Genomic DNA, 20,367 nt, shown 5'->3' with positions numbered 1-20,367 from the left:
GGACCAGCCGGGGGAGGGGGCGGACTCTGCCCCCGCCCCGCCCGCAGCGCGCAGCGGGGAGGGGCGTGGGGTGCGCGCCAGGGTGCGTCCCGGGACCCGCGGCCTAGAGGAGAGGTTGTCAACGCCCAGCACTACCTTTCCCCCCAGACCGGGAGGCTGGGGCTCAGTGTCACACACGGATTGGGTCGGTCGAGTCGGGGCGAAAGAAGGGACAAACGAAGGGGTGAGTGAGGGGGTGAATGGACAAGCCTGCAGGATGTGGTGTGGAGGAGCACGAAGCTCTGGCTCCGACAGGATGCACTAGGTGTGATGTGCCCTCTGCACCTCGGTTTCCTTTCTGGGGAATGGCACTCGAGCTGCTGTGTCTTAAAAACCAGTGAATCAGGAAGTGCCTAAAAATTGATGGGGTGTTATGACTTAATGGCGGAGTTTTTCTTTCTTCCTAATGCTAAAATCCTGGTGGCCCTTCCATCCCTGGTATTTTAGATCAAGTTCCTCAATGCCCACCTTGTTTGTGGCAGGCCCTGCGCCTAGGTAGCGCCTATGTAGCACTCTTACCAGCCCCTTTTACAGAGCAAACTGTGCCAGGAGCTAGGAGCTTGCTCACACACTTTTGAAAGGGTTAGAGTTATGGTCTGTGCCCAGTACCCACACCAGGTCTCATAGTAGCCCTAAGCTGGGAGGTGCCCGGCGGTCAGGCACCAAAGCTGGGGAAACTGAGGCCCAGGGGCACATCACACCCACTGTGTCCACACACCCATGCCAGATCCTCTGGGTTGGAGCCATCTGAGGGGACTTGGGGAGGGTCCCCACCTCCTGGAGAGCCCCTCCTTGACCTGGCAGGACACAAGAGGTTCTGTCACTCTCTCAAGGTCACACAGTGGGAAGACTCAGGGCTGGGGTTTGAATCCAAGCAACCTGGCCCCAGCCTAACCTCCAAACCAGGTTCACCAGCCCACCACCTCCAACAATCTCAAAACAGAAGATGTTCTTTGAGTTTCTTTCAGAGATGAAGGGAGCCAGGTCCAGAGAGGGGCAGCCCTTGGCCCAGGTCAAGAGTCCCTGACCCTGCTTTCAGGAAGGATGAACAGCAGCCTGCACTGTGGAGGAGTGGGGTGCACTGTTGGAGTGGAGTGCAGGAGGAAGCCAAGGGGCTGGGGGTGGGGGGAACAGTGCTCAGCTACTCTTTAGCTATACCATTGGCCAGACGGTGGGGTTGAGGAGGTGTCTCTGACCAGGTTCCCCTGCACCCTGGAACAACTTTTCTTTAGGCAGGACAGCAGACAGCACCGCCCCCTCCCCACCTCCACACACACTCAAAATAACTCAGCCCACCCCCAAGACATGACAGCGTTCCGCATGGAAACTGCTGGACCTGGATTTTCCGTCTGCGGTGTGGCAGAGACACAATGTGGGAGGCAAGTCCCAGCAACCCCCCCTTTCCAACCACATGCCTGGAGGAGTTGGGAGGGCATATCCTAAAAATGCGGCTTCCTCCCTCACCCCCAGACTTCCTCCCAGGCGCCAGAAGAATCAGATTACTTGTCCGGAGGGTTTGTCTCTCGCCTGAGCAGGGTCCAGTTTCAGGCCCTGGGGGGACCCAGCCTCCTGGACTCCACCCAGAGTGACTCTGCCCATTGGCTTTCCCTATTGCACTCAGGGAGGGCAGGCCCTTCATTCATTCATCAATTCATTCGTTCATTCTTCACATCACAGGAATTACCTGACAAAATACATGAGCAGGTGCCTGGCATATTTTACATAAGTGTTATCCAGCATTGTTATTTTGGCACTTTTTTCACTTTAACCTTGCTCTCAGGGTACTCTTGACACTTTCATCACATTGGAATCAATGAAATGGAAGGTTCTTTATTGGGCACCTACTGTGTGCTGGGAGGGACATGCCAAAGAGGAGCGTGGTGGTGGGGCCAGCCTAGGTGGTGGCTGTGGGGTTGGACCCAGGAGTCTCTAGGAGGCTCCTGAGGGGCAGGTGGAGACTGGTTGGGAAGGAGTATGGCCTGTGTGATGGCTGGAGACAGGCGTGAGGCTGGAGCCTGTTGTGGCCACCCTCCCCTCCCTGCTGACCTGTTTCACCCTGTCCTTAAAACACCTGGGCAAGGTCAAGATTAAAATGTACTGAGGGCAGCAAGGATTAGGGTTGGGGATATAGGATCAGGGCTGGCTGGGGAATCTGCTTTAGGCCAGTTGGGGTTAGCCCTCCCTGGAAACAGAGCCAGAGCTGGGAGCTGGCGTGGCTGCTCCCTCACCTGAAGCTGGGAGTCCTCTAGTTGGGTCCTGGGCCTCAACTGTGTGCCCTGGGGCACTGGACGACTCCTGGTGCCTGGTGATCACTCCCAGGCAATGATGCCCAGGGCAGTTGGCTCAACCTGGAGACAACCATTGTCCCCAAATGGAGCATCACAAAGATTAAGGGACAGGTGCCCAGGGAATGGGCAGAAAGGTGCCCTGCACACAGTAGGTGCCACCTGAGTGCAGCCTGTAGTCCCGCCTCTTTCTGTACTTCTCCTGGGGCTCAGGCCACACAGGAGTCAACTCCCTGACGTGGGGCTTTCCTCCCTGCTGAGGGTCCTGGAGCCCAGGCTGTACCCTGGGTGGCTGTGCCAGGTATGCCTGGCAGGGAAGGTTAAGTGGGTGATGGGTGCCTCAGTCTTTCCATCTGAACAATGGACACAGGACAGCATCCCACCCCCACCCCCACCCCCTGGTTGTAGGAAGACCCACTAGGAAACACTACTGGAGGGTTAACTGAGTAGAAAACAGAAGGGGTAGGTACCTGGGGTTGGCTTTCATCAAAACCAAGTATCAATTCGTGCAGAATCCCAAGACTGCATTGCTCTAGGGATTGGCAACCCCACAAGTTTCCAGTCAGGGACAGGGTGCCCTTCCCGACTCTATTGCTGCATCCCGGGAGCCCAGTCCTGGTGCAGACCACCCCGACAGCACAGCCCCCTTCATGCCCCACCCCTGTGTCTGCCACCTCTCGTAAGCTCTGGCACCGGCTCAGTCTCTCTGCCTGTCCCCCGCCTTGAGCCCCAGGAGGGTGGGGATAGCACAGACTCAGTGCTTAATCTGTGTTCCGTGTGAAAATGAACCAGCACCCAAGCTTTGGCAGAATCACAGCCAACCAAGACAGGCACTGTGAGCATCCTCACCTCGGAGAGCTGCCCTCCACCTGCCTCTCTGAGAAAGGAGGAAGCTGATGCAGCCCACACCAGCACACACTCACTCAGCCCCATTCATGCCTCTTCCATTCGTCTCCAAAGCCAGGACTCCAATCAAGCAGCAGCTCGTGCAGACCTGAGATCACTGCAAGGCTTATGAGCGTGAAGCAGGTCCTGCAAAGGAGGGCTGGGAGTCCTCTGAACCTCAATGGCTGAGAGCTCCCTTTCCATGTCACCATCACTGTCCTGTGTTGCCCCCTGGGCATGGCCTGGAGCAGGGGCTATGTTCACCTCCTCATGGATTTCCAGTCTTCCCTGAACAGGGGCTATGGTCCCAACTACCCAGGAGGGCTGTGCGGTGGTATGTGATTGGGGCAGGGACCTCCGCAGATGCCCCCGCATGCCAACCTATGCCACCAGAGCCCACCCTCCCCAGCTCTGCTGGGGGTAGCTTGACCAGGCTCCACCTATTGGGCCCCTAAGATCAAGAGGCACTGCAGGGTCCAGTCGGCCTCTGGGGTGGTGGGACCAGAGCGGCCTCTGCTGGACAGTGAGGTGAAGCCACAGCCCAGCCCTGATCCTGGCACCTTCATGGGCATCCAGCATGCCAGGCATCCAGTCTCTGGGTCCGGCAGCCCAGGAACAGGGTTGCCGGATTACAGTATCTACGCAGGACGTGGTTAAATTTGAATCCCAAGTAAGCAACTAATCTTTTGGGTTTTTTTGTTTGCTGCATCCAAGGCATATGGATGTTTCCAGGCCAGGGAACAAACCCATGCCCTCGCAGAGACAACACTAGATTCTTAACCTACTGCACCACAGCAGGAGCTCTCCAAAGCATTTTTTAATATGTATGTCCCAAATATTGTATGGGATATACTTACACTAAAATATTCGTTTACCTGTAATCCAGCTCTAACTGGTGCCCTGTTTTTCACAAACCAGGAAAACAGGAACTATGGGGAGCCCAACCCCCACTGTGAAGAGGAAGCCCTGGATAAACTAAAATACAGTAACACTTCTCTGTATAAGAAGTCTATCCCAGAGGCCAGTGGAGGCATCTAGCACCAGGACAGAGGCGGGGCCCATGGGTGTGGTTCTGGTGCAGCTGACACCTGCCTGTTGAGTCTGGGATGGAAAGTAGGCGGGAAGACACCTGAGCCAGAGGTGCAGCAGCAGCACAGCGGCCTGCCTGTGATGGACCGCGGAGACTAGCATCTCACTGCTGCTACAGACAGGCCAGTATCAACTGCTCACTAAAGGGTTTTTCGTACAGTGTCCAGTGATGGCCAACAGGAACCTAAGTTTCTGGTTGACACTGGGGTGAGGACAGCCTCTCCCACTCCACTGCAGCTTCCTCCCAGGCAACTTCCCAGGTCCTGGCCTCAGGGAAAGCTTCCTTCACCTGGCCTCCCTCCTCTCCCTGGCTGCTACCCTGGCTGCCACCCCTTCCTGCCCATGGGTTCTTGGCTCCGGTGACTCCTCCCACCCAGAATACCAGCCCCTCGCTGCCAGGCCTGTCCCCCATGTATGGAGCAAGGACCCCTACTGGCCAGTTACAGGTGCAGCTATAAGCACCAGACCCAGGGAGCTTTGCTGAGCTACTTAAGGTAGAGGGCTTGGAGCTGCTGGTGGCCGCCTCTCAGCATCATGGAGGGACATGTGCCCAGAAGGGAAATGAGAGAAGGCAGAAAGCAAAGAAGCAGCACACAGTAGCAGCACCAATGCTTGGCTCTGAGCCCCTGGCATCCCTGGACGGGGCCGGCGTGCGACTCCCACGGTCTCAGGACAGGCACCAATGCTCTGAAAGCCAGGAAGATGGAGGTGACCCGGTTATAGCCAGGAAGGCCCATGAGTGGCAGTCATGCCATGGGGAAGCCGGGCAGGACAGGGCAGGACCCGAGTTGACACTAGGTCAGCGACTTGTTTAAACACAACCAGGAGAGGAGACGAGGTGACCCACGATCATGGGGAAAACAGTTAACAGTAGTGTATCCAGAAAAGATCCAGGGGCTGGAACAGCAAAGACGTAGGGATAAAGGGATAAAGAATGTACAGGAAAAGGAGAAAAACGAGACTTTCAGCAAAGAAATGAAAAAAAGAGAAACTGCAAATACCAGCATCAAAATGTACAGCATATGAGTCAAGGATGTGGTGGGATGGGCTAAGTGGCAGCTGGAGGAGTGGAAGGGGGAGGACGAGAGACCAGAGGTTCAAATACAGAGAGAACAGCTGACATGCACGGCGCTCTCGGGACAACACTGGTCTCGGCCAAGTAATGGGGGCCCAGGATCAGAGCGAGAAGAGGTGGCAGAAACATCCCACCAGATATTGGCCAGGGTGCCCCCACACCGATGAAGGGCACCAACCCTCAGGTCCAAGAAGCTCCCTGTTGGGAACAACACCAGGCGTATCAAAACAGAGAAGATCAGGGTCAGGAAAAAAAGACATCATATTTAGGGACACAAATAAGGATGACAAATTTCTCATTGGAAACAACAGAACCCAGTGATAAGTGAATGTTTTTAAAGTGCTGAAAGAAGTCAACCTAGAGTCTTAACCAAGTTTTAAACAAAAAGTGGTGGGAAGACAAAGGAGGGGTTGGGGCCTTTCCAGCCAAGGAGGGCTGAGAGCACACTGCACAGACCCATGGCCTGCCCCCGGAGACTGGGGACCCAGGACCCCAGGGAGGGGCAACACCCACCTTTTAGAGGCTGTGGGAAGCATCTACCAGAACAGCCCAAACCCAACCTGACAACTCTACCCCAACAGCTGGAGGGGTCGCGGAGCCACAGGCAGGATCAGAAAACGCAGTGGCTGCTCAGGAAGGTGGCTTGGAGATTCCAACAAAACTAAACATAAAATCACTGCATGATTCAGTCTAGACACCTGCACGCGGGTATTCACAGGAGCTTACTCCTGAACTGCCCACACCTGGGAACCTCCAAGGGGCCCTCCGGCAGGTGCACATAAACACCACAGGCTAACCAGGAAACTAAATGTTATTTGACACAAAGAAAAAAAACTACCACGGAAAGCCACGGAGGAACCTGAAATGTACACACCTCGGGCAAGCAGCCAAACTGGACAGCTCCACGCAGATTATATACGCCAGGCACATCTCACCCAAACCGCTCACAATCAGCAGGAGAAACCTCAAAGGCAGGCAGAGCAAGAAACACAGGTTAGGATGCAGCAGACTTCTTTCTGAAGAGGAACTGAGCATGGCAGGACAAGGCCTCTAACACCCCGAAGAAAGTGCCAACAGACCAGAAGCTCCAGTGACCACGACTCTGTACCACTCTCGTCCCACCACCCCACAGCCTAGGGCCCAGCTGCCACAAGCCCTCTGCAAAGGCTTAGCCCCGAATCTAGGGAGACCCCCGACTGCACACATCCACACAATGGTCCCTGAGCCTCTTCCTTGGCCCCGCCTGCCAGCCCAGACCCCTGCACATGCTGGGACCCCAGCCTCGCTCTCAACAGCTCTCACGAACAGGCCTGTCTCTGTCAGTCCGGCTGGAATGTCACCTCCACTTACCTGACCGTATCCCTGGCACCATCATGACCCAGTCCACAGTCCCCCAGCAGTCCCATACCCCCAGGCCCCTGGATGCTGCCTGGCACAGGGTCCACCAAGTGACCAGCACCTCCTCGAACCCCGCCCACGTGATCTATGACGAGACACCCATGGGGCTTCAAATCAAGTTTAATAAATAAAACAGCAAGGGGTTCAAGGCAGTTATCACTTCACAGTGTGGTCCTTGGTGGGGCGAGGGAAGGTAGAGTCCGACCTTGGGGACGGCTCGTGCCAAAGACTTCCCTTGGTGACATTGGGTCCAGGAGTGCTGCCCTGCCCCCGAGGACCCCACTCCGATTTGTAAACAGAAACATAAATAACCGAGGGAGGCTGGGGAGAAGGCCCAAGACCCCAAACCGTCTCGCTGGGGGCCTCAACAGAAACATGATCTCCAGGGGCAGGGGACAGGCCGGAGCCAGGCCCCTTGGTGCTGCAGGCGACAGGGTCCTGGTACCAAGGAAGTGTGAGTCCCGTGTCCTCAGACCCACACTGGAGGCTGCCAAAGACCCCGGGGGTGGGGGCAGGGGGTGTAAAGTGCGGCTTTTCCTGAAGTGGAGCGAGGGCCGACGTCGAGGGCAGGGCAGGCCGACATCGAGGTATATGGCTCTGTGCCCCGCGGGATTTGGCACCGAGTAGCAGCTGCCCTGAGCCCTGGGCTGGGGCAGCCCGCAGTCTGGCCAGGTGCAGGGAGACGGGGTGGCAGAGCGCTGAGGGTGCTCAGCAGAGGCTGCTGGTGGGGGCGGCGTCCGGCCCTGTCTCCCACGTCCCTGTGGGGCCGGGACGCCTTTCTCGCCTCTGCTGGCTGGACAGCCGGCCCCCCGGCCCTGGCAGCCCGATGGGTCCCACGGTGGGCAAGGCAGCCTGGAGTCAGGTGATGGTGCCGGTGTGTGGGGGGGCAGGGAAGGGCCACCGCTCAGCCCTGTCCTTGAAGTACTCCGAGCAGAGAAGGCGCTACCCGAGGCCCATGAGGAGGGAAGGGTCGGGAAGACTGAGAGGCAGGCCTTGTGGTGGCCCTAAGTCCAGTCTGGGCCACTCATGCCCGCCTGTGGCCAGGGATCAACAGGTCATCACGTTACAGCTGCAGTGGAGAGATGGAGAGACGGGAGAGGGTGAGTTCAGTCCCAGAGCACATGGCCTGGCCCCTGCCTCCCCACAGACCGTGCTTCCATTGCCGATAGGCCTCCCGCGGCAGCACTGGCCTGGGTGCCTGGGGATGGCTGGCGCTGGGGCAGGGGTGGGAGGAGCCTGGCACTGGCCCCGTTTGTACCTTTTTGGATTTTGAACCATATGAATGTATTACCTAGTCAAAAAAATAAATAAGCCAAATTAAAAGTAGAGAATAAAACTAAAGAACATTGCCTGCTCCAATGTGGCCAGGCCATCCTCGGCCCCGGGGCAACCCCTCCCCTGACTGAGCTCAGCCTGAGGCCAGGGGCACGCTAACTGGAGTGTGGGGATGGGGACGAGGCCACACTCACTGTGACAGGGGCTCCGAGTGCAGCCCAGGGGCCGGGCACGCTGGGTGAGCGGCCAGGAAGGGGTTCACGTCCCCAATGCCGATGAGTCCAAATTCAGCGACCGACAAGGCCACCTGTGCGGGGGCCACGGCCTCCTCGGCCTCCCCATCCATATCTGCGTGGCTGGAGAGGAGAGGCAGCCCCTCTGGGAGGGCCCCAGGCAGGGCCAAGTCCATGGCCAGTCTTGGGCTGGCCCCAGGCTCCGGAGTGGCTGTGGCGGTGGGGTAGAAGGCCGGGTCAGCCAGGGCTGGGGGCTGCTGAGGGGAGGGTGCGGCCAGGGGTGCGTCCAGCTGTTGGAGGGCACAGGGCCCTGGTTCCAAGGATGGGAGGCCTTCTGGGCTCTCCCCAGGCTCACTGGGGCTCCCAGATGTGCTGCTGCCTACGCTCGGAGGCTCTGCAGGGAGAACATAGCTGCCAGGCCCCATGGGCACCCATGCCCACCCGCCGTGCCCAGGGCAACCTGGCCCAGGCCTGCTTGCCTAGGATCCCACGTTCAACTCAGGCTGTGAACAGGCAGGGCCTCCACCTCTGGACCCAGCAAAGCTAAGGACTCTCTTCACAAGATGCCCTCACGTCGACACAAGAGAAACCTGTCACACTGGGTTGGGGGAGTACTTGGGCTAATGGTCCTGCTTCAGAAGGTCGTGACGCCCATCCTTTACGATGGGACAGACAGCATGGTGAGGAAAAACATGGACTCGGGGAGCTTCTGCACAAAGACACAGGCAGACACCACTGGGCAAACCACAGACCCAACCCGACTCTGGAACCCAGACCACGAAAGTCCCAGTGTCCAGCAGACCCAGAAATCAGGGATCCTCATGCCCCGTGAGGTCACTTTCAGAAACAGCAGTCGTCACCTGGGCCTGTCTGCTCCCACATGGCCCTGGGCTGACCCTGGAGGGACCTCAGCACCTACCTTGTCTCCCACCAAGGCCAGACAGAGGAGCCCCTACCTGGGCCCCTGGACTCACAAGGAGTCAGCCCCAAGAATGACTGGTGTGAGACACCCCACATGTGAGACACCATGCGTGTGACACCGTATGTGTATGACACTGCACATGTGTGAAACCCCACCAGACTAGCCGGTGCCACTCCTCAGAGTCTACAGCCCAGGTTGGGGGTACAGTGAAGAAGGGCCCTGAGGACAGGGGTCTGCCACACACACTTACCCCCATGCATCTGAGCCAGAGGGTCTTGCTCAGGGCCCAGGCCATTGGCAGGGGGCAGGGGCAGTGAGGAGCGGGGGCGGCTAGGGCCATCAGGGTCAGTGCCATCCAGATCCTGGTCTGCGTCCCTGCGGGGAGAAGGTGTGAGGGGCTGCGGGGGGCTACCTTGGGTGGGTGCGCCCCACCCCCCCCCGCAGGCACCCTCACGCACGTGGTTCCTGAGGGGCCGTACTTCCTGCGGCCCAGCCTCGTCTGCTGGGAGAAGTAGTCATAGCGCTCCGACTTCTTCCATAGGTAGTAGTACTCCACACACTCGCCTACAGACCGCGTGCGCACCTGGGGGCAACTCCGGGTCACCACAGTCCCTGGCCGCCCCCACCAGAGGCTGCCAGGACCCCTTTTGCCCATGCACAGGGCCTGTCTCTGCTCCAGGTCCACATGCCCAGCTTCCACCCACCGGCCCCAGGTTGAGAGCTCCCGAGGGCGGCAGCTCCCCCCAGCCCATGCCCTGGTCCCCACAGGCCCTGGGCAGGGCATGATGACCCCTGTGCAGACCCAGAGAGCATGCCGAGCAAGCCCACTTTCCCAAGGAGCCCCACGGAGAGCTGCCCACGCGAAGGCACTTTGAGTCCATGACTGACTAGAGATGAGAGACCAGGGTGACTCCCTACCCAAAGGGTCACACACAGCAAGGCCAGCTGCGCCACAGCTCATGACCCCACCACTGCTCCTAGAAAAGGGCCCCAATGAAAGTCTGGGACCAGCAGGCACAGGGGGCACCCACAAACCATCCAAACTTCTTGGCCTGACCGCCTTGTGCATCACCCCTTGGAGGAGGAAGGCCGACAGCACTCCCGGGCCAGGTTGGCGGAGGACAGAGACTGGGGGAGGGAGGCCACACTCCATCAGCAGGGTGGGTGGGCCAGAGGGCCAGCGGAAGGCCAAGGAGGTGAGAGTGGCCAAGAGGATTCCGCCGCAGAGCAGCCTCCACTTTGGGAGCCACAGGTTGCTGGCCCCACCAAAGACCAGGGTTGGCCACCTCTGTCCCCACACCAGCCCCGGGAAGGCACCTCACCCACTCCAGCCTCCTGCAAAAAGACACTGAAACTCCAAACATGAGTCCAGTTTCGGCCAGGCCCGTGAAGAGGAAAGGGCCAATGCTGTTGGCCCCACAAAAGCAGACAACAGGGGATGAGGGGCAGGAAGGGGACCCACAGTGAGATAGCAAAGGGAAAGTCAGGCTCCAAGACCAGTGACAGGAGTCAGGCCAGGCAGAGGGCCAAGGCTCTGCCACAAGGTCAGTGGGGAGTTGTGGTGAGGGAAGCCAGAGGAGGTGGCACCCACTCAGGAGGTGGGGAGGATGGGCATCAGCTCTGGGGATGGGCAGGGGCACCTGCTGCAGCATCCCCTCGGGTCCTGCTTCTTTGCTGTTGGGACAGGAAAGCACAGGTACTGGGATGGAGTGAACCTGGATCCCCTTGGTCCCCATCGCAAGGGTGTAAAGGAGAGGGCCAGGTGGGGTCAGCGTAGTGGGACTGGCACTGGGTGTGAGCTCCGAGAGAGAGCCCAGGGAGCACTTACTAACATTCCCCCTTAGGCAAAATCCTTCCCTAGACTGGAGCTTCCTCAGGGAGGGGAGGAAGCCAGAATGAGATGTCACCAGGAAGTGAGAGGCCTGCCACCAGCCTGGGGGTGGGTTCTGACTTCTGGCTGAGGGTGGAAGGTGCTGGTAGCTGGTTACCAACCTCTCTAGCCCCAGGACAGAGCCCCCAGTGCAGCCTGGGGTAGAGCCCAGGATGGAGCCCCCAGTGCAGCCTGGAGTAGAGCCCAGGACAGAGCCGCCAGTGCAGCCTGGGATAGAGCCCAGATGGACCCTCCAGCGGGCCCAGCACGCAGGCCAGCCTCACCTTGTTGGCCTGGATCAGGTGGAAGTTCTTGCCATGCACACGGAAGCCGTGCTCGAAGTTGCGGCGCTCCTCCTCACTCCAGGCACAAAGCCCATCTGTAACCAGGAGGGTGGGGTCAGAGCACTGAGGAGGGGGTGTCAGTGGGGGTGCAGGACAGGAAAGGGGCACAGGGCGGGCCTGCAGTCACCTCGGATCACCTTCACGTTGAACCTTAGCCTCCGCAGGGCCTCCTCCACGTTGAAATTGCATTTCACCAGCTCATACAGCGCCTGGAGAATGTGGGGGGAGCCCCACTGACTCTTCCACCTGCTCACCCAGGAGCCATAGCAGGGAGCATCCACAGCACCATGGGGGCGGGAAATGGGGGTGGGGAGGGCGGCCACACCAGCATGGGGTCATGGAGATGGGGGTATCCAAACCCTGGGGGGGGGCGGTATTCACACGACCACTTCCTCACCAGTGGCATTCACTTGAATTTATCACTATCACGACCACGTTGGTCCACACTGGATAGGAGCCCCTCAGCAGGTCCCCCCCACCCCCATGCACCTGATCACCCCTCACCTCGCCCTGCCTGGTGCGAGGGAGGCTGGGAGATACAGGCTTCCCACCCCAGCAGTGCAGCCCCACCTGCTCGCTGTCCTTCACTACTTCTCCCTCCGGGAGCTGAGACCCGGCCGTCTCGTGCCATCTCCGCTTTACTGCCCGGTACAGGAACTCCTCCACCTCCCTCTCAGGAAGGATGTTGGGGTCCCAGAGCAGCTGGTCTTCATTCTCATAGACTGTGGGGTAGGGGGTGGGGTGGCAAGGTCACGCCAGGCACGCAGTCTGCATCCATACCTCCAGCACAGGCTCCCTCCTCTGAGCATCTCCTCAGAGCACTGCCAGGGCAGGCCAACTTGCCCCCTCCAGAGGACAAATGCCCACCTAGTGGCCTGGGCCCTCTACCTCCACACCCCTCAGGACCAACTCCGGGGACCCAGGTACTCAAGATGACCATGCAAGGCAGAAAGTCACGGGAGGCCAGTGGGTGCTGACCAGCCAGGAATCAGAGCCAGCATCCCAGGGGAGGCAGCGACTGGCTGGGCTGGGAAGGAGGCCTTTTGGGCACCGCCTGTGAGGAGGGACTGTAGAGCGAGCTCAGGGAGGCCAAAGGCAGAGGCTGGGGGGGAGCATGGAGATAGACCCAGACTTGACCATGGCAACAAGACCCTGGTCCCAGCAGTCTTGCTCAGCAAGAGCTCCTATAGCTGTCCCTAACTAACCTCAGTACCACACCAGCCACAGGAGAGCATATCTCGTCAAGAGGGGAGGGGCAGAGAAGGCAAGGCAGGGAGGGCAAGGGAGGTCCTGCCCAGGGCAGCAATACGGGCATGCATTAAGGATAGGTAAGAAGGGGGGAAGCCTCCAGCTGGGGAAAGATGAGGTGGGGAGATGCAGAAGGGAGACCCTGGAGTCAGATCTGGGGAAAGCCCCATGCTAGCACCTCTCAATTATCCAGAGAAGAGTCCCAGGGACCAAAAACTAAACACACAAGCAAAACACCCAATGCCGTGGCTGAAAAGTGGAGAACACGGGGAAGCGGCTCCACACTGGGCTTTCTTGTGTGGGGTTGGCTAGGAACCAACAACTCCTGGGACGGCACCCCTGTGAGGCCTGTGGCCACCTCTTTCCACCTCTGAAGTTGACACGGAGTCTCAGACTGGACTGTGGGTGTGTGGGGGAGGGGCAGGGACAGTGGGGGGGGGGCATCAGCCTGAAGGGAAGTGGGCCTATCTCCAGAGAAAAGGCCTTCCACAATAGCCTTCTGTCTACCTGTTGTGTGAAGATGAGAGGAAAACCACGTGACAACATGTATATCCACAAACAGCTGGATACGAAAGCAGACTAGGCTTTAAAGTAACTATGATTAATGAATTAAAAGATGACAAAGAAAAAGCACAAAACGAATGGAAAGCTGGAGAATTTCAATAGAGCAGGGAAATCCATTCAGAAGAGTTACATGGACATTCCAGGACTGGAAAATGCAGAGAGTGATTTTTTTTTTTTTTTTTGCTTTTTAGGGCTGCAATGGTGGCATATGGAAGTTCCTAGGCTAATGGTTGAATCAGAGCTGGAGCTGTCAGCCTACACCACAGCCACAGCAATACTGGATCCTTAACCCACTGAGCAAGGCCAGGGATTGAACGCGCATCCTCATACTAGTCAGGTTCATAACAGCTAAGTCACAATGGGAACTCCTGCAGTGTGTGAATTTATAACCCACTGGATAGCTTTTTTTTTTTTAAAGTAATGTGTTTTTTTATTAATGTACTCTCTGTATTATAGTTGATTACTGGACTGCTTTAACAGCAGCAGAAGACAGGATTAGTGAAATCGAAAAGAATTTCATTTAAAAAAATCAAATGAAGCTTAAAGAGAACACAGTTTAGGACTTGGGGAAGATGGTCAAGCAACCTAAGACTGAGTCACAAAGGAAGAGGACAAAGGATGGGACCAATTTTGAATAAAGAATAGCCAAGAATTCTTCAACATTGATGATACCAACCCACAGAGCCATGAAATACAGGGCAAGCAAGTACAAAAAAAACCATGTCTAGGCATACTGTAGTCAAAATGCTAGAAAGCAAAAGGAAAAGCACACAGGGAAAAAAGTGAACAACAATTTCAAGGGAAACAGTACAGATGTCTGACTTTAAGAGAAACAACAGACACCATAAGCAATGGAATAGGAGTTCCCTTGTGGTGCACCCAGTTAAGGATCTGGCATTGTCACTGCAGCAGTTTGGATTGTTGCTGTGCCATGGTTCCATCCCTGGCCTAGGAACTTCCACATGCCATGGGCACAGCCAAGGAAAAAAAAAAAAAAAAAAAAAAGGACAAAATAGACTAAAACTGTTTAAGGGTTGAAAGAATAATGCCTGCAAACCTAGATATCTATGCCCATGAAAATATTCTTTAAAAATGAAATAATGGGGAGTTCCCATTGTAGATCAGCAGTTAATAAACCTGACTAGTATACATGAGGACGTGGGTTCGATCCTTGGCCTTGTTCAGTGGGTTAAAGATCCGGCATTGCTGTGAGCTGTGGTGTAGGTTACAGATGTGGCTCAGATCCCACATTGCCGTGGCTATGGCGAGGGTCGGCAGCTACAGCTCCGATTCCACCCCTAGCCTGGGAACTTCCATACGCCAAGGGTGTGGCCCTAAAAAGACCAAAAAAAAAAAAAAGAAAGAAAGAAAGAAAACAACGGGAGTTCCCATCATGGCTCAGTGGTAAAGAACCTACTAGTACCCACGAGGACGTGGGTTCAATCCCTAGCCTCACTCAGTGGGTTAAGGATCCAGTGTTGCTGTGAGACACAGCTTGGATCTGGCATTGCCATATGGCTGTGGTGTAGGCCAGCAGCTACAGCTCCAATTTGACCTCTAGCCTTGAAACTTCCATATGCCATGGGTGTGGCCCTAAGAAGTCAAGGGGAAAAAAAAAAGAATATATGAGGACAATGAATACTTTTCAGACAAAAGCTGAAAGAATTCATCAACACCAGAACAGCGCAAGAAATACTGAAAAAGAAGTTCTTCAAGTCTCTAGCAATGGATACTGGAGGAATGAAATGCAAGAGGGGCTGTGACTGTGCCAAGGGTGATGCTGCGGAAGCACAAAAGCACAAAGGGTGGCAAGAGGTCAATGGAAAGGGAACTAGGATTCACAGACCAAAGTAAACCAGGTACCCACTGAGGAGGCAAAAGCTCACAGAGGAGGGGAAATAGAATTACTAGGTCAATCAAAAAGAAGACAAGACAGAATCAGGGAACAAAGAACAGACAGAAGAAGCAGAACACAGCACAATGGCTGACGTCAGTGCCTGCTCCCACAATGACACAGAGAGTAAGTACTAGATGCAACACTATTAACAGACAAAAGTTAGATCCCACAATAGGCCATTTACAAAAACCACACTTCAAATACAAGAACACAGAAAGGCAGAAAGGGATGAGCCATGCAAACACAAACTAGACAGACAGCGGAAGGAACGTTCACTACAACACTGGCTGCAAAGCCCAGCTCCTCTGACCCCAAAGGGTCAAAAGCAGAGCTCAGCCTCTGACCACAGTGGCATCAGTGACAGAAGGAGTTTCCACTGTGGCTAAGCAGTAATGAACTCAACTAGTATCCATGAGCATGCAGGTTCAATCTCTGGCCTCACTCAGTGGGTTAAGGATCCGGTGTTGCTGTGAGCTGTGGTGTAGCACACAGATGTGGCTCAGATCTAGGGTCGCTATGACTGTGGTGTAGGCCAGCAGCTGCAGCTCCGATTCCACCCATAGCCTGGGAACTTCCATTTGCCTCGCATGCAGAAAAAGAAAAGAAAAAAAAGGGTGCCTAGAAAATCCTTGATGTTTGGAAATTAAACAGAATGCTTCTAAATCACCCTGAGTCAGAGAAGGTATTGCAATAGAAACTAGAGAATGAAAAAATGAAATTAAAGAGAAGTAAAAAGTCAGTTAATGAGAAATCAGAAAATAGAAATCAACAAGTCAGAAGTTAGTTCCTTGTGAAGGGTAATAAAATTAACAAACCCCTAACAAAACTAATCGAGAGAGAATAAAAAGAAAAATGCAAATTACAAATATCAGGACTTGAAAAGGGACATCACTACAGGTCCTACATACATTAAGAAGAGAATAAGAGCACACTATGAACTTTCTGCCAATAAAGTTAATAATTTCAGTGAAGGGCATAAACTCCTCACAACAGGAAGAGAAACTCTAAATAGATTGACATTTGTTAAATAAATTGAATTCATAATTTAAAATCTTGTGTGAGTTCTCGTTGTGGCTCAGCAGAAATGAATCTGACCAGTATTCATGAGGACAAGGGTTCGATTCCTGGTCTCACTCAGTGTGTTAAGGATCCAGTGTTCATGTGAGCTGTGTTTATGTGTGTATGTGTGTTACAGACATGGCTCAGGTCTGGCTTTGTGTGGCTGTGGCCAGTGGCTATAGTTCCGATTCGACCCCTAGCCTGGGAACCTCCATATGCCATGGGTGTGGCCCTAAAAATACAAAAATAAAATAAAATAAAATAAATAAAATAAAATAAAATCTTCACAAAAATAAAACTAAATGAAACCCTAGGCCCAGACAACATCACTGCAGGATCCCTCCAAACATCCAAAGAAATGATAACAATCTTAAACAAATTCTTCCAGGTATTAGAAAAAGGGACTTTCCAGCACACTTCATGAGGACACACAACCCTGAAACCAAAGCCTGACAAGGACAAGAAATAAAGAGAAATGACAGGCTAATATCTCCACGAACATACATGAAAATATCCTGAATGTTCGCAAACCAAATGAAGAGAAGACTTAACAATACATGTCAATTCCTGTCCTTCATGGTAGCCACATTCTGTAAAGTCAGCCAGCAACTGCTGCTCCTGGTGGGGTAGCAGGGAGCTTAGGTTGGGTCAGGGTCCTGAGTGCCTCTAGTCAGAGCATATGTATCAACTCACCCACACATGACCTAGCTTCATGTGAGTTTCCGTTCAGAGACCTTATTTCACATACATTGTTGGTTCATTGACAGCTCACAGCACTAGAACTCCTAAACAAAGCTCATCTAACACACATTTTCCCCAAAAGGCAGTCCCAGCTCTCCTGTGCCCAGGACACCAGACGGCACCTCAGCACCATGCTTGGGGACCATTTTAAACAGCAAAACCACCAGCAAACAGCAAAATGTGAAAGCCACGGGAGTTCCCGTCATGGATCAGCAGTTAACAAATCCGACCAGGGACCATGAGGTTGCGGGTTCAATCCCTGGCCTCACTCAGTGGGTTAAGGATCTGGTGTTGCCATGAGGTGTGGTGTAGGTCACAGATGTGGCTTGGATCCCGAGTTGCTGTGGCTGTGGTATAAGCCGGTGACTACAGCTCCGATTCGACCCCTAGCCTGGGAATCTCCATATGCCGCAGGTGCGGCCCTAGAAAAGACAAAAAGACAAAAAAAGAAAAAAAGAAAGAACGCCACAGCATTAAATATGAGCAAATAAGATGTGTTTACGGTTGAGAGCTGAAGAGAAAAGGAAGCCTCTCCTGGTTCAACATAGGTTGTGCATTGGACAACTCCATGTTTTCCTGCTTCTGCATGTGTGTGTGTCCACAAATGGCCATGAAAGCACTGCAAGTGTTAATTCTGCATTTATACATTCATTTTAGCCATGCATAAATGCACATAGAATCCACAAAATAATGAGGACTGAATGTATACATGTCATGAAAGACAGCATTTTGTGACCTGGTGGAATTTACTCCAAGACAAGGTTGGTTTTATGTCTGAAAATCAACCAATACACTACATCAACAGAATAAAAGAAAGAAAAAAACAAAACAAAACGACCATCTCAGGGGTCAGAAAAAGTACTTGACAAAATTTGCAGCAATATTTGTCAGCTACTAAGAATAGAAAGGAACTTTTTTATCTGATAGAGTATCTACAAAAATCTTGCAACCAATATCACACTTAATAGAGAAAGATTGAACACTTTCTCCCCCAAGTGTGGGAACAGGACAAAGATGTCCTCTATCACCACTTCTTTTCACTTCTGTACTGGAGGTCTAGCCAATGTACAAGGCAAGAAAAGGAAATAAAACATGCAAAGATCATAAAGAAAGAAGTCATCATACATAAATGGTATGATTGTACACAGTTAAAAATGGAAAAGAATCTACAAAGTGAATTTAGCCAAGTCACCGTGTACAAGATTTTTTTTCTTTTTTTCCCCACCACCCCCGAGCCCCTGAACAAGATTAATTAAAATAATAAACTGCATTTCTGCTAGCAAGAATCACAAGACCACTACACTGAAAACTCCGGAAGGCGTGAGGACAAGACCTGGTTAAGGTGTGGGCACCAGGAGAACAAATGCAGCAGCCCTGGGGAGGGAAGGAGTGGGGAAGAGTAGAGGCGAGACCCCAGGGCCAGCATGCACCTGACATGGGCCAGGACCCTCAGACTCCCTCTGAGGACATGGGAACTCACTCTGCTAGACACACAGCTCCCTTCCTGGCAGGAGTGGAATCTGCATTTCCTCTCCCTGTCCCCCCACCTTCCAAGGCTCCACTTACTCTTCTCACCATGACGGTTTACATGCAGGTTGCTGAGGTCAGCTTGGAACTGAGGCCCAACCATGATCTCCTGCAAAAGCAAAAGCCCAGGCAAGTCAGGGCAGACCGGAAGCCCAGTGGCTTGGTGCTGATGGGGGCGAGGGCTGACAGGTTAGTCTGTGCCATATGCCCGCAGACACCAAGTCCTGAGGTGTGAGGGTAGTAGGCAATATCCAGGTGTGTGGGTGTGTGAGTGACTGTGTGTACCATGGAGCTAGTCCTGAGGCAAGGGGGGTAGGACCACAGCGCTGGGCACTGTGGTCAAGCCCAGCCTAGCAGGCACATGCCGAGAGCACTGCAGGGTCAGAGCCACGCACCTTCTTACACTTGTTGGCAGGAAGTGGGTCCTCCTCGGTGTCTGACGAGGTTGAGGAGCCAGGTTCTCTGTCCGCATCGGCCAGGAAGCGGGCTTTAGGAGGAGAGGAGCAGGTGAGGTATGTCCATGGTCCTCGGTGTCCCCCCAGCCAGCAGACTCCCATGGCCTCCACTCTGCCCTCCATCCACTTGACCACCGCACTGTGCCCATCCCAAGAAGCTGGCCCCAGACCTGGCCAGGGGACAGGTGTGACAGGAACTCGTGCAGCTGGGAACTCAGGAGGCTGCCCTCTGCTGGGACCTTAAACCACCAGCCCTGCCCCCAGCTCTTTATGCTGCCGGCACAGCCTGCTGCTCAGGCCAGTGGTGGGCAGAGCTGCAGGGAGCATGGTCTGAGGATGCAGCCCTGGACCTAAAAGACTTTCAGCCACAGGAACCAACACATGCCCTCCTCGTGGAAACCATGGTCATTCAGTCTTGGCTCACAGGCAGAGCAGGGCACCCCTGGGGGCCCCGATATCTGTATCCCCAGCAGCCCAGGGCCCCTCCTCGCTCTGCCAGCCCAGGGGACACCTACGTGCACTCTGATTAGGGAAAAGGTCAGAGGCCTCCTGGGAGGTCACAGATGGAGTGAGGTCGTCGGCTGAGGACTGGGTTTCTTCCTCTTCTTCCCCTGAAAGCAAATCCTTCGCTATTTGTTCCTTTTAACAAGAAAGTAAAGAACATTTTTGCAGTTTAACAATGTTAAATAACACTAACAATAAGCAGTGATGGTGCCATGCGGACAAGCCTCCCAAGGGCTCCTGCAGGGCTGTTCTCCCCTCACTGCATGGACAGAACACCAGGCACCAGGGCTGGCCAGCCAGGGGCACTGATACAGACCACACTGGTGCCTGGGAGGGCAGAGCCCCTCGGTGATACACTTAGGACCCTCCCCATGGCCAAAGCTGCACCAGCAAGGACCCCAGGGAGAACAGGCCTCCAACAAGCTGGCGAGGCCTTACACTCATTGCCCACCATTCCACCTGTCCAGGGCCGTCCTGCCAACCCTCGAATTCTCCCCCCACTCACCTTGTCCAGGGTCATGTCTGGGAGGTTGGCCGCAGTGTCGCTGCCCTCACTCTCGTGCTCTGAGATGGGGTCTGACGCCTCATAGCCATAGAGGGCCAGCAGCTCATCCAGGGGCATGTCACTGCTCTGGGGGTACAGGGCTCTGTCAGGACGGGCTGCTCTGGGGGTTCTGCTCTCCACCCCAGTTCATCAGCCCCACAACCAGTCACAGGATCTCACCCTACCCAGACTCCAGGCCTAGCCCCCACCTAAGGATCCCCTCACAGTCCCAGGACATGTCAAATATCTGTCCAAGGTCACTGGCCTTGAAGGTGGAGCTGGGCAGCCTCCCATCCACACCACCTGTCCACATGCCTGTGCAAGCTCTGCTCAAGCCCCACAAGGACACTCAACCATCACCACTCGTGACATCAATAAACCAGAAGGGGAAAAATATGGCCATTTGATGAATG

At 54.6% G+C, this 20,367-nt stretch overlaps 1 protein-coding gene and 1 long non-coding RNA gene across 10 annotated transcripts in view; one reads left to right on the top strand and one right to left on the bottom strand.

Annotated features, from left to right (window-relative positions):
• Positions 1–78: 78 nt before the first annotated feature.
• Positions 79–6,923, top strand: LOC146405550 (uncharacterized). Its single transcript, XR_014837942.1, has 2 exons — positions 79–223; positions 4,128–6,923. It is a non-coding gene; the product is annotated as an uncharacterized LOC146405550 (long non-coding RNA).
• Positions 6,874–20,367, bottom strand: part of MIER2 (MIER family member 2) — a 26,094-nt gene continuing 12,600 nt past the window's right edge. For 4 of the 9 annotated variants that reach the window (XM_005661435.4, XM_013994851.3, XM_085013582.1 and 1 more), the window contains exons 4-14: positions 19,916–20,041; positions 19,422–19,545; positions 18,847–18,938; positions 18,491–18,560; positions 11,986–12,137; positions 11,543–11,624; positions 11,356–11,450; positions 9,660–9,784; positions 9,452–9,576; positions 8,241–8,673; positions 6,874–7,840 (exon numbers count right to left, since the gene is read on the bottom strand). In XM_005661435.4, the coding sequence (XP_005661492.1) occupies positions 7,819–7,840; positions 8,241–8,673; positions 9,452–9,576; positions 9,660–9,784; positions 11,356–11,450; positions 11,543–11,624; positions 11,986–12,137; positions 18,491–18,560; positions 18,847–18,938; positions 19,422–19,545; positions 19,916–20,041 (1,446 nt within the window). In that variant the 3' untranslated portion in view covers positions 6,874–7,818. Of the gene's footprint in view, positions 7,841–8,240; positions 8,674–9,451; positions 9,577–9,659; positions 9,785–11,355; positions 11,451–11,542; positions 11,625–11,985; positions 12,138–13,392; positions 13,521–15,094; positions 18,561–18,846; positions 18,939–19,421; positions 19,546–19,915; positions 20,042–20,367 lie in introns of those variants that run through there. The other 5 variants (XM_085013583.1, XM_085013581.1, XM_085013584.1 and 2 more) reach the window with 5 other exon arrangements.

This window comes from Sus scrofa, chromosome 2 (genome assembly GCF_054392235.1).
Source record: "Sus scrofa isolate SSC_HxYL_T2T_F1_AM1 chromosome 2, Sscrofa_HxYL_maternal_Yorkshire_Landrace_v2.0, whole genome shotgun sequence".
In the NCBI taxonomy this organism is placed as follows: Eukaryota; Metazoa; Chordata; class Mammalia; order Artiodactyla; family Suidae; genus Sus; species Sus scrofa.
This window is presented reverse-complemented; position numbering and strand designations above follow the sequence as displayed.